Source organism: Bos taurus, chromosome 5, assembly GCF_002263795.3.
Source record: "Bos taurus isolate L1 Dominette 01449 registration number 42190680 breed Hereford chromosome 5, ARS-UCD2.0, whole genome shotgun sequence".
Classification (NCBI taxonomy): Eukaryota; Metazoa; Chordata; class Mammalia; order Artiodactyla; family Bovidae; genus Bos; species Bos taurus.
In genome coordinates, this window is record NC_037332.1 from 81,376,265 (window position 1) to 81,390,026 (window position 13,762).

Here is a 13,762-nt window from a genome sequence, read left to right on the forward strand (position 1 = left end):
CAGGCTCCGCTGTCCCTGGGATTCTCCAGGCAAGAACACTGGAGTGGGTTGCCATTTCCTTCTCCAATGCATGAAAGTGAAAAGTGAAAGTGAAGTCGCTCAGTCGTGTCCGACTCTTAGTGACCCCATGGACTGCAGCCCACTAGGGCTTAGCTTACTCAGAATAATACTGAGTATATCATTGATATTGATACTTACTTAATGTCAAATCTATTTAACTTGTTTAAAGAAAAAAAGTATGACAATAATTTTCAGATTTATATATCTTTTTTTCCTATAAAAGTAGAATCACAGTAAAGACCAAAAAAGCTAATCCAGCAATTAATTCTATAGCATTTTGCTTTAAAACTTCAATCTGTGTACTCAAATATTCCATAAGTTCTCAAATGCAGAGCAACATCTAACATTACCTTTGTAATTTACCAAGTACACTTTCAATGAGCACTATTGATCAACAGAAAGGAATTCCATATGAAAATATAATAACAATTCTATAATTTGTGATTATTTGCATATACATAATGTTTTTACTAAAATCTGCCAAACTTTAAAAGAATAAAGGAAACAGATTCTCAAATAACTACCTTATATTCATCCACAATAATGCTGAGGGCTTCATGACCCGCTTTCCTCATATCTTCCAATTCTTGTTTATGCTTTTCCTGAAAGAAAATAAGAAACTAAGCTATGATTTGTTTTTGTTTTTTTTGTTGTTGTTGCTGTTGTTTACAAAATAACACACCACTGACTTTTGCATTTATAAGTGATGTGAGTGATTTGTGGCACACCAATGTTGAAGCTGAAAACAAAGAGAAACCCATTCAAAAAAACTTTGTTTAAAAGCATTCTGAAGATAGCAATGTGAGATTAAAGGGAAACCATAATTGAGAAAGGAAAACCATGCTCACAGGTAAGATAACCCAAGGCAATGGTGTTATCTCTTGAGACATCTGGCAACTGTGGACCTGGATCTAGAGACAGGAGGCCCTGTGTCATCCAAAAAGCCAGAACCTTTTTTTTCTCGTTACTTCTCCAGTAATACACACATGTCAACAGTTCAATATGTGACAAAATTTGAGAACTACTAGATTAAGGAGAACAAACCCTCATTCTACCTTCCAAGGAAAGGAGAAGCTGAACTCTCTTTGGAGAATGTTAACATCCTACAGAACCTTTCCAATTTTTCAAACACAATGTAAAGCTTTTAATGCAAATTATCAGAAATGATAACAGATGAGACCAAAGAAACATAAAATAGAAAAGACAAAAGAAATAGACCCATGGGTGATTCAGATATTAGTTATCAAAAAGTTTACAATATTTATGAATAAATACACACAAGAAAATAGAGAAGTGGGGAAAGTGGATAGTACAGAGAATTTCTTCAAAGAATTGGAATTCATAAAACAAATTCTACAACTCAATGTGATAAATGAGGTAAATAATAGGTAAAACAGCAGAAAGCAGGATTAGAGGACCAAAAGATAGGGAAAACCTACAGCAAAAGAGAAATAAATGATTGAAAGTATATTAAAAAAAAAAAAAACCTTTAAAAAGACAAGAGACAAAATAAAAAGACAAATATTTATGTAAAACAATTGTTAAAAAAATAATCCAAAGAAAGAAGAAAAAATAAAATCTAGCAAGACAGGAACAATAAAGTGATGAAGAAAATAAAAAACAAAAATTTCTAATATTACTCATGTATTCAGGATATTATACAACCAATAGATTTTTCTAAACAAATAGTAAGATATTGTTAAATATTACAGCAATAAATATGAAATTTTAGGTAAAATGAAAAAACTCCTAGGGAAAAAAAAAACAAAACTGAAAGAAGATGAAATAAAAATTCTGAAAAATTTTGTATGTGTTTAAAAAAAAAAGTACCTATCTTATATTAAGAACAAAATAAAACTTCTGACCTAGAAACATATAAGTGCAGATTATTAAAAAGGTTACTTTTAATAAACAATTAATAAATAACAGAACTCTTACACAAAATCTTCCAGAGAATGGAAAAAGAGGGAATATTTCCCCACATATTTTACTAAGAAAGCATATCCCTTATACTTCAATCTGCAAAGATAAAATTATGAACCAATCTCTTTTATGAAAACAAAAACTAAAATTCTACATAAAATATTAGTAAATGGAATCTAGCAATAAATAAATAATACATCTCAACCAAGTATGATTTATTTTAGGAATGTCAGGTAGGTAGAAGTGATGCACACCATTTCAGACCTGAACCACAAAACCTCCAACAAATCCTCCACACACTTCCTTTGTCCCCCACTATTTGCTTGCTGATGTCATTGCCCTGGATGACAATTAAAGCCATGTGCTGTAAACAGCAGGAGGGCCTCTGTCAGCCAGGGACTCTGAATGACTACATCATCACCTCAGTGGACTTGGTGAGCAAATTAATGATATTTAGGAAAAAAGACAAGAAAAACAGTTCTTGTTCATGTATTCTTGTGAGAGTATGTGCCAACTTGGCTTGGTCATGGCCAATTCTATGCGACCATATGCTCTGTAACCCTCCAGGCTTCCCTGTCCATGGGATTCTCTAGGCAAGAATACTGGAGTGGGTTGCCATGCCCTCCTCCAGGGGATCTTCCTGACCCTGGGATCGAACCTGCATCTCTTATGTCTTCTGCATTGGCAGGCCGGTTCTTTACCACTAGTGCCACCTGGGAATGTTACCAATTCCTCATTTATAAACTGCTTATACTTAACTTATTCAAGAATTGTTATTTCATTATCAAATTCTAATTGCCTTTTCCAGTATATAGCTTTATGTATCTTTCTCTAGCTAAATCACTCTTTACCAAAAAGCCTAAACATAAAGGACCAATAAGGGCCCTTGATATAGACACTGATTTTTCTTGGTATGATTATCAATCTATGGCTCATGGCAGCAATCTTTTTTTAAAGTCATTTTCCCATTTCTGTGAGAGTTATTTTCATTTCAGTTGCTCAGTCATGTCCGACTCTTTGCAACCCCATGAATCGCAGCACTCCAGGCCTCCCTGTCCATCACCAACTCCCAGAGTTTACACAAACTCATGTCCATTGAGCCAGTGATGCCATCCAACCATCTCATCTTCTGTCATCCCCTTTTCCTCCTGCCCTCGATCTTTCCCAGCATCAGGGTCTTTTCCAATGAGTCAGCTCTTTGCATCAGGTGCCAAAGTATTAGAGTTTCAGCTTCAACATCAGTCCTTCCAATGAACACCCAGGACTGATCTCCTTTAAGATGGACTAAAGAGTTGTTTTAGTCAAAACTAAATAACAAAGCAGCAAAATCCAATCACCTAGTAAAGCAAGCTCATACATTCTATTATACTAAAAACAAGCAAACGCATGTGGACAGCACCACCAACTCATCACTTTCGAACTCCCATTCAGGTCAGGTTATCTCACTAATGGTATGTGACTTTCATAAAGGCACCTAGGAGGGCAAAGGTATCAATTTCTATGATGAATAATAACATAGATTTTGTTTTTCTTAGTTTTCAAGATTTAAAAAAATAAAGAGAAACAGGTATTATGACATTTTCTTTTCACATCACATTCGAACATCTTAAGCAGTTCTTGAGAAGCATATACTCTACCTTAATGCCATTGATTAATAACAAACTACGGAGAAGGCAATGGCACCCCACTCCAGTACTCTTGCCTGGAAAATCCCATGGACGGAGGAGCCTGGTAGGCTGCAGTCCATGGGGTCGCTAAGAGTCAGACATGACTAAGCGACTTGACTTTCACTTTTCACTTTCATGCACTGGAGAAGGAAATGGCAACCCGCTCCAGTGTTCTTGCCTGGAGAATCCCAGGGATGGTGGAGCCTGATGGGCTGCCGTCTATGGGGTCGCACAGAGTCGGACACGACTGAAGCGACTTAGCAGCAGCATATAAAATAGGTTACATGGGCAAACAAATTCTGGAAATTAACAATATGTATTACAATATTAAACCTCCTACAAACCGAGAAGCAAAGAAACAATTTAATTTTACTAAAACCAAGATTTTTCAGACTTAACTAATTAAATGTTAATTTACTTTTTTCTCTCATTGACAATACCTATTACCAACTAATCTCTTTAATTCAGAATTGAAATTTAGAACCAAAAAGGTCCAAAAGCTTTTTAGTGTTTTACAATCTAAAGCAAAGCAAATTCATTTAGATCTGCTAAATGAAACAGAATATATTCTACTTTTACATCATTATTTAGAAATTGAAGATGAATATGCACCATTTCAATAACAAAGTTTGACCATTCAGCAACTATGGTTCTGAATAATGACATGAACCATTAAAAAGTATTGGAGTGCTATTAAAGGAACACACAGAGTACAATATATTAAGCAATTCATATAACAGGTCTTTCAAATAGACATTTTATAAATGATAAAAATGTTCTATGACATATTTTATTGCAGTTGAAAATAAACACTTAACCCATGGCTACATCTTCTTACATCAAAGGAACAGCAATCTATTGCTTTGCACATGCCTTAGAATACAGCATGTGCTAAGTTGCTTCAGTTGTGTCTAACTCTGTGCAACCCCATGGACTGTAGCCTGCCAGGCTCCTTTGTCCATGGGATTCTCCAGGCAAGAATACTGGAGTGAGTTGCCATGTCCTTCTCCAGGGGATATTCCCATCCCAGGACTGAACCCGAGTTTCTTAATCTTCTGCACTGGCAGGTGGGTTCTTTACAACTAGCGCCACCTGGGAAGCCCCTTAGAATACAGTAGCTATTGACAAATGCTTGTTGGATTATGCTGAAATTCTCATTATTGATATCAGTTCAGTTTAGTCGCTCAGTCGTGTCCGACTCTTTACGAACCCATTAACCGCAGCACACCAGGCATTCCTGTCCATTACCAACTCCCAGAGTTTACGCAAACTCATGTCCATTAAGTTGGTGATGCCATCCAACCATCTCATCCTCTATGATCCCCTTCTTCTCCTGCCTTCAGTCCTTTCCAGCATCAGGGTCTTTTCCAATGAGTCAGCTCTTCGCATGAGGTAGCCAAAGTATTGGAGTTTCAGTTTCAGCATCAGTCCTTCCAATGAATATTCAGGACTGATTTCCTTTAGGATGGACTGGTTGGACCTCCTTGCAGTCCAAGGGACTCTCAAGAGTCTTCTCCAACACCACAGTTCAAAAGCATCAATTCTTCGGTGCTCAGCTATCTTTACAGTCCAACCCTCACATACATACATGACTACTGGAAAAACCATACCCTTGACTAGATGGACCTTTGGTGACCAAGTAATGTCTCTGCTTTTAAATATGCTGTCTAGGTTGATCATAACTTTCCTTCCAAAGAGTAAGTGTCTTTTAATTTCATGGCTGCAATCACCATTGGCAATGATTTTGGAGCCCCCAAAAAAATAAATGATAGAAGACTGAACAACACATACACCAACTATAAGAAATGAAACTATAGAATACATCACCCAACAACAGAATACACATTATACTCAAGTAGACATGAAACAATCTCCAGGATAGACTACATGGTAAACCACAAAACAAGTCTTAATAAATTTTAAAATACTGAAGTTATACAAAGCATTCTCTTCAACTACAAGGGAATGAAATTTGAGATAACAGTAAAAAAATGAGAAAATTCACAAATTTGTAGAAATCAAACAACATATTCCTATGTAACCCATTAGTCAAAGAGGAAATCACAAGGGAAATTAAAAATCTATATTAAAAAAAGAAAACATCAAACCAATAACCTAACCTTTCACCTTAAGGAACTAGAAAAAGAAGAATAAACCAAAGCAAGCATAATGAAGGAAACTAAAAGAAAATAAAGAAAAGAATAGAAATCAATAGAGAAAATCAACTGGACCAAAGTTGGTTCTTTATAAAAAATCAGCAATACGACAAACATTCATTGACCAAGGCAGGAAAAAAAAAAAAAAAAGAGATAAGGGATAAGTCAAATTAGTAAAATTAATAACAAGGAAAGGGCTTACTACTGAACTTAAAGAAACAAAAAGAACATACAAAAATATTATGAACCACTAAAAGACCCTGATGCTGGGAAAGATTGAAGGTAAAAGGAGAAGAGGGTAGCAGAGGATGAGATGGTTAGATAGCATCTCCAACTCAATGGACATGAATTTTTGCAAAGTTTGGGAGAAAGTGAAGGACAGGAAATCCTGGCACACTACAGTTCATGGGGCTGCAAAGAGTCAGATATGACTTAGTGACTGAACAAAAACAACATGCCAACAAATTAGATAACAAAGTTGTAAGGCACAAATTCCTAGAAATATGCAAACTACCAAAATTGACTCAAGAAGAAACAGAAAACCAAACAGACCTATAACAAGTAAGGAGACTGAATCCAGTAATCAAAAACACTTCACACAAAAGAAAATCCTTTCTTTCAAATGACTTTAGTGGTGAATTCTAACAAATGTTTACAAAAGGATTAACACCAACCTTTCTCATATAGATGAGAAAACATGCCCTAACTAATTCTATAAGGCCAGTATTACACTAATGCAAAGCCACACAAAGACAACACAAGAAAAAGACAAAGCAGTAAGCAGAATCCAACAGCATATTTAAAAGTCTATAGCCTAGGACCAAGTGTAAGTTATCTCAGGAATGTATAGGTGGTTCAACATATAAAAATCAATCCATTTAATATACCACATTAAAACAATGAAGGAAATAAAAGCCTGCAAGATTATCTCAGTACCTAGAAAAACAGTGACAAGATCAAGCTAACTTTCATGATGAAAATATTCAGAAAATTAAGAACAAAAAGCAATATCTTCAACCTGATAAAAGACATTGTGAAAATCCCTTTTTCACTGTGGAAGCACCATTTTACATTTCAACCAGCAAAGTGGAAGGGTTTCAGTTTCTCCACCTCCTTACCAATACTTATTTTCTGAATTTTAATTACAGCCATGCTGGTGGATGCCAGTGGTTTTGACTTGAATTTCTATAATGGCTAATGATGTTGAACATTTGTTTCTTTGGAGAAATAGCTACTCAGTTTCTCAAACAGCTGAAATCATATTATTGATGAAAGACTGAAGACTTTCCCCTAACATCAGGAACAAGACAAGAATGCCTACTCTTTCCAACTCCATTAAACAGTATACTGAAATTCTAGCAAGGGCATCAGGCAAGAAAAATAAATAAAAAGAGTTCTTAGAAATTATTAGATTAGAAATGAAGAAGTAAAACTATCCTGATTTTCAGAAGACATGATTTTACATATGGGAAACTGAAAAACTATTAGGTCTAATAAACAAAATATTATTAAATACTATTAAATAAACAAGTTCAACAACATTATAAGAAACAAAATTAACACACAAAATCAGTTGTATTTCTACACACTTTCATGAACAATCCAAATATGAAATAAAGAAAACAATTCCATTTACAATAGCATAAAAAAGGTTAAAATACTTAGAAATACTTTTTTACCAAAGAAGTGTGAAATTTTTACACTACTAACTATAAAACATTGTAGAGTCTTAAAAAATAGGAAGGACATCCTGTATTCCTGGATTTGCAGATTTAATATGTTAAGTGTCACCACTCCCAAATTTTATCTATAGATTCAATGCAATCCCTATCAAAATTCCAGTGACTTTATTTTGAAGAATCAGACAAGCTCATCCTAAAATTCATATAGAATTGCAAGTGATTATAAGTCGCTAAAATAATTTCAAAAAATAAAGCAACGTCAGAGGACTTACACGTCCTAATTCCAAAACTGAGCAAAGGGCTGCAGTAGCCAAAACAATGTAATATTTGCTTAAGGATAGAGGTTCCAGTGGAAAATAAAAATGAGTGCTTCAAAATAAGTTTATGTATCTATAAGCAACTGATTTTTGACAAGAGTAAACATGTCAGTTCAATAGGGAGAGAATAATTCTATCAACAAATGATGGTGGGAAACTGGACACACATGCAAAAGGCTAAACCTGGAACCCCAACTCACATGATGTATAAATATTAAAACCAAATGAATCAAATTCCTGAATCGAAAAGATAAAACTACTAAATTCTTGTAGGAAAAGATAGGTACACACCTTTATCACCTTGGATTAGGTAACAGTTTCTAAAACTATGACACTAAAATATAAGCACAAGCAAAGAACCTAAATACCTAACTTAAAACTTTGTGCATTAAAGGATACTACTAAGAAAGCAGAAAAGAAACCCACTGAATATCTGTAAAAATATCAACAGATCTAAGATCTGTTATCCAGGATATATAAGCAACTCTTGTAAACCAGCAACAAAAAGATAACCAAACTTTGAAAATGGGCAAAGAACTTGCGTAGCTATTTCTCCAAAGAAACAAATGTTCAACATCATTAGCCATTATAGAAATTCAAGTCAAAACCACTGGCATACACCAGCATGGCTATAATTAAAATTCATAAAGTAAGTATTAGTAAGGAGGTGGAGAAACTGAAACCCTTCCACTTTGCTGGTTGAAATGTAAAATGGTTCTTCAACACTGAAAAGGTTTGGTAGCTTCTCAAAAAATTAAAGGTAGATTTAATTAAACATAGACTTACCAAATGTCCCAGAAATTTCACTCTTAATTATACACCCAAGGGCATTGAAAATATACATTTACACAAAAACTTGGACACAAACGTCCACATGAGCATTATTTAATAATAGCAAAAAAGTAAAAACAATGTAAATTTTCATCAACTAATAGCTTTTTTAAATGAAGTATTATCCATACAAGTGAATATTCTTCACCCATAAAAGGAATGAAATGATACATGTTTTAATATGAAAGAACCTTGAAACCATTATGCTATGCCGAAGTAGCTAGACACGAGAGGCTGCATATTCCATGGTTTCATTTTATGAGGAAATGTCCAAAGTAGGTAAATAGGTAAAATAGGTAAATCCAGAAACAGAAAGTAGATTGGCAACTGTCAGGCGCTGGGGGAGAAGAGACCTAGGGAGCAACTGCTTAATGCATTCAAGGCTGCTTCAGGTGATGATACTATCTGGCCAGTTAGATACTAGTGACAGTACAACAATATTGTGAATATACTTAAAAAAAACACTGAACTATATTTTATATCATTTTAAATGATGAATTATACGTTCTGCAAATGTTACATGAACGCCAAAAAACTACACTGGTGGAAGAAAAAAATAGTATGTTTGTGTCAATTTAATTTTCTTTGATTTTGCTATTTCATTTCTAATTTTGTTTTACTCTGATCAGAGAATGCTGGTTTTAAAATTTTACTTCTTGGAATTCACTGAGGTGAAATATTTCTCATAAACAACCAAGAGAATAATAATCTTTACGTTTCTGATTGCTGAGAACCATTTGCAGCTTTTAAAATAGAAAACCAGTTAGCTGTGCTGATTCATACTTTATTTTAGTATTCTAATTATCTTACATTATTTTGTTGGCATATAGTGTGTTTTTTAAAACGTCTGTCATGGATCTAATTTTATTTTATATTTAGATTGACTATACAATTTATTTTCCAAATTGGGTCACTTTTGAGAATAAAAGGAGTTTCTGTTAATAACTGCACTGCTGCTGCTGCTGCTAAGTCACTTCAGTCCTGTCCAACTCTGTGCGACCCCATAGACGGCAGCCCACCAGGCCCCACCATCCCTGGGATTCTCCAGTCAAGAACACTGGAGTGGGTTGCCATTTCCCCCTCCAATGCATGAAAGTGAAAAGTGAAAGTGAAGTCGCTCAGTTGTGTCCGACTCTTAGCGACCCCATGCACTGCAGCCTACCAGGCTCCTCCGTCCATGGGATTTTTCCAGGCAAGAGTACTGGAGTGGGGTGCCATTGCCTTCTCCCTAATAACTGCACTAGGATAACAGTATAAATATAGACTATCCTGGGAAAACCAAAAAAGCAGAGTCACTGGAGTTACAGATTTCCAAGGTATTATTTTGAAAAACACTTTGTTTAAAGTTACTAGAAGATGTCTCATAATTGACTGTTACTGCTGCTAAGTCACTTCAGTCATGTCCGACTCTGCTCGACCCCACAGACGGCAGCCCACCAGGCTCCTCTGTCCCTGGGATTCTCCAGGCAAGAACACTGGAGTGGGTTGCCATGTCCCTCTCCAATGCATGAAAGTGAAAAGTGAAAGTGAAGTCGCTCAGTCGTGTCTGACTCTTAAGGACCCCATGGACTGCAGCCTACCAGGCTCCTCCGTCCATGGGATTTTCCAGGCAAGAGTACTGGAGTGGGGTGCCATTGCCTTCTCCCATAATTGACTGTTAGGGGTCTATTTTTTCAGGTATACATGTACATTTTCAAAATAGGTCCCAGTCTTCTTTCATATCATGTAAGGTGGTTGAATTACATTTTTCATACAGTTCTGTTTCACCTCTTTAGTCTTCCTCTTCGGGGAATCCAATTACACACATACTGGATCGGGTAAAAACGAACATACTGTTTGTTTTCTATAATTATTCCTTTCTCTCAAATTCTTCTTCATTTATGTTAGTTTTCATTTTGTCATGCTTTATTATTTTTTTCTTTCTATACTATTGCATTCCCTCTTTTATTCCTTCAGGCTTAATCTTCATTTTGGGATTTTTTTTCTTTTATGTCTTTTTTCTATCAGCTATATCTTATTTGTTCTTTTCTCATTTCTGAACTGTTGTTCTATTTCTGATTTTTCCTGCTGTTCAAATGCTTCCATCACTGTACTCAGTTCCGCAGCAATCCTTTTCTCTTAACCATGTAGTAGTTTACTCTGAGTTGAAGTTAGCCTGAAGAACTTCCTCATGATTCTAGGGCTTCCTCTTCTGTTGCTATTATAAGGTTTTAAAAAGAAAAAAGTGTTTTTCCAATGCAGCGACTTCTTGAGTACTTTCTGATAAATGCTTTCTCTGATACCCTCCCTACCAGTATCTGAACATTCTCCCCCTTCAGTGTCTGTCCGATGCTTTACCATCCTCCTTAGCATGGATGACTTTAAGATGGGTACTTTCTCTGTGTATTTCCAAAAGAAATGAGGGCTCAGAGACTCAGCCAGCTTTAGCTGCTGTCCTCAGTCCTTCCAGATCCTCTACTCTGAGTGGGAACTGCTTCTTTTGGCATGGCAATACTTGGGTCTCTAGGCCCCCAGAACCACCCTAAATCCCCTTTATGTTCCCCTCCATCACTCAAGCAGGGATGTGAGAGACATGCCTATCTTGTTGCCATCAATGGTTCAGCTCTACTAGCTTCTGCACCATAAGTCATATAAGCATAACTGACATCTATTTTCCTATTCAAGATGTTACTTATGGACTTTTCCCCCTTAACTACCTTAGACTAGTTTTTTTTTTTTTTTTTTTTTAAGAAAATATAAAAAGATTCAAAAATCATGTAGCCTCTATTGCTGCCAATCACCAAGCCCAATCCACCCCTCTTCCTTCTTGAAATATTTTCTTCATTCGTTTCTTCTCCTTCTCAGTCCATCCTGTTTGCTATTCTTCACTGCCCCAATCTCAAACTGCAGGAGTTCCTGAGAATGAGACCTCTTCTTTAACTTGTTCAACTGATAAATAAACTTAAATATCATCTTTGTACTACTTCTTAAATTTTATCCCCAATTCTGCCATAGCTAATCCTCAGATTTCTTTATCTAGCTGCCTCTTAAGCTCTTTACATGTATATCTAAAAGAAATCTCAAAATTAACATGTCCAATGTCAAACCTTTTATTTTCCTTTACTAATCTTCCCTTCGCTCAAAAAAATTCTGAAATCATTTTTAGTTTCTCTCCTTTTTTCCCATCACAATCCACAAGTAATATGTCACAAAACCCTACTGGCTTGATGTTCATTTTTATTTCTTTAACAAAGTCTTTAACTTTGTTAATGTCAACAAAGGCTAAAACACCTGATTAAAATTTCTTTAACAAAGTCTCTAGCAATACAACTGTGTGCCAGGCACTGTTCCAAACCCTTTGCAAATATTGGGTCATTTATTTACTTATTTAAACCTCCTAATGTCTCCATCTCATGATCTACAATCTGGACAGTTGTCAACATCTCCACTGCTACTTCTCTAGTCCACACTACGATCATTTCTCAACATCCCTGCCTCTTTGATTCTACCCTTCTTCCAAGACTGCAGCAAAAATAGTCCTTCAAAACTTGAAAGTGAAAGTGAAGTCGCTCAGTCGTGTCCGACTCTTTGCAACCCCATGGACTGTAGCCTACCAGGCTTCTCAGTCCATGGGATTTTCCAGGCAAGAGTACTGGAGTGGGTTGCCATTTCCTTCTCCAGGGGATCTTCCCAACCCAGGGATTGAAGCTATGTCTCCCACATTTTAGGCAGACACTTCACCCTAAAACTTGAGGGCAGTCACAAAGAATGTAATTTCTATGATGGCATAAATTGTTCACCACAGTATCCGTAACATGTAAAATATTACCAGGCATAGTGTGGGTACTCAATAAATATCTGTTAAATAAAAAAATATCACACATCTGACTACAATTTCTAAGCTTCCACATTACTGCAAATAAACTCTATAATCCCTCTCATAGCCCAAAGTTATACCCCTCTCTCCCTAAATCTTCCATCTGTTGTCACTGGCCTTCCTCAAACCATTATAAGCACATTATTACCATAAGGCTATTGAAGTTATTTGCTGTGTTTGATATACTCTTCACCCCAGATATCACACACTCATTTCCTCTGAATACTACTCAAAAACCATTGTACCAGAGGGATGCTCGATGACCACCCTATATAAAACAGCACACACTCATCATTGTCCACTAATCATGCTTTATTTTTATTCATTGCACTTATCACTACTTACTGTTTTGTACTCTTCATTGCCCATCTTTCTCACATACTGCGGAAGATAATGATGATACTCTTAACCCTATGGCACTTTGGAAAGTGAAGAAAAGACTGACAGTAAGGAGATTTCAAAATCTGACATTAAGTTCAATTTAGGAAGGTGAAATTTCACTTGCCATTGAACATACATATCTCAAACGGCACCTTGTATATAATGTCAGTTCACTAAATAAGGACTGAATAAAGATGAGATTGAATGGACAGGATCTGAAGGCCAAATACATTAGGTAAGTAAGAATGGTGCTCAACAGAGAGAGTTATTTAAAATCATAATAAGAATTGTTAAAAATGTATTTAAAATTTGGTCTTCAAAAAGAAGGCTATTTGATAGATTCACATATCTGTTTGTTGAGTGAATGAATGAATGAGATTATGATCAATGTTCTTTTTCTGATATAAGCCCAGCATGTAAATTAAGAAACATCTTTGAGCAGGTTTCTTTACCTATTAAATAAGAGAGTTGGATGAAATCATTTCAAAAATATACTACCAACTCCTGACAGACATGTGTTTGAGAAAAGTCCTGAAGATAGTGAAGGACAGGGAAGTCTGGTGTGCTACAGTCCATGGGGTCGCAAAGAGTCAGACACAACTTAGCAATTGAACAACAATGAATAACATTCTATGATATCATTGTATGATACTGTATGTTAAAACTAGCTAGATAAATCAACCCACTTTGCTTACTTCAAAGTTACTGATGGTAATCATACAACTACATTGTAACAGACCAGGCTTCCCAGTTACCAAAAGAAAAACACAGGAATAACCAAATAGTCATACATGGCCTGAAATTCTTATTTCAAGAAAATAGAGCCAAAAATTTACAACCTATGTTCAAAGCAGTCAAAACCAAATCTGACCACAATGATAGCTTTCTT

General features: G+C 35.7%; 1 protein-coding gene across 17 annotated transcripts in view; it reads right to left on the minus strand.

The window, feature by feature from the left end:
* CCDC91 (coiled-coil domain containing 91) overlaps window positions 1-13,762 on the minus strand; it is a 394,283-nt gene that overhangs the window by 178,051 nt on the left and 202,470 nt on the right. For 15 of the 17 annotated variants that reach the window (XM_024991857.2, NM_001193032.1, XM_059886497.1 and 12 more), the window contains one exon: window positions 585-662. The exons of the other annotated variants lie outside the window; for them this stretch is intronic. In XM_024991857.2, the coding sequence (XP_024847625.1) occupies window positions 585-662 (78 nt within the window). The remainder of the gene's footprint in view (window positions 1-584; window positions 663-13,762) is intronic. 17 annotated transcript variants of the gene reach the window in all.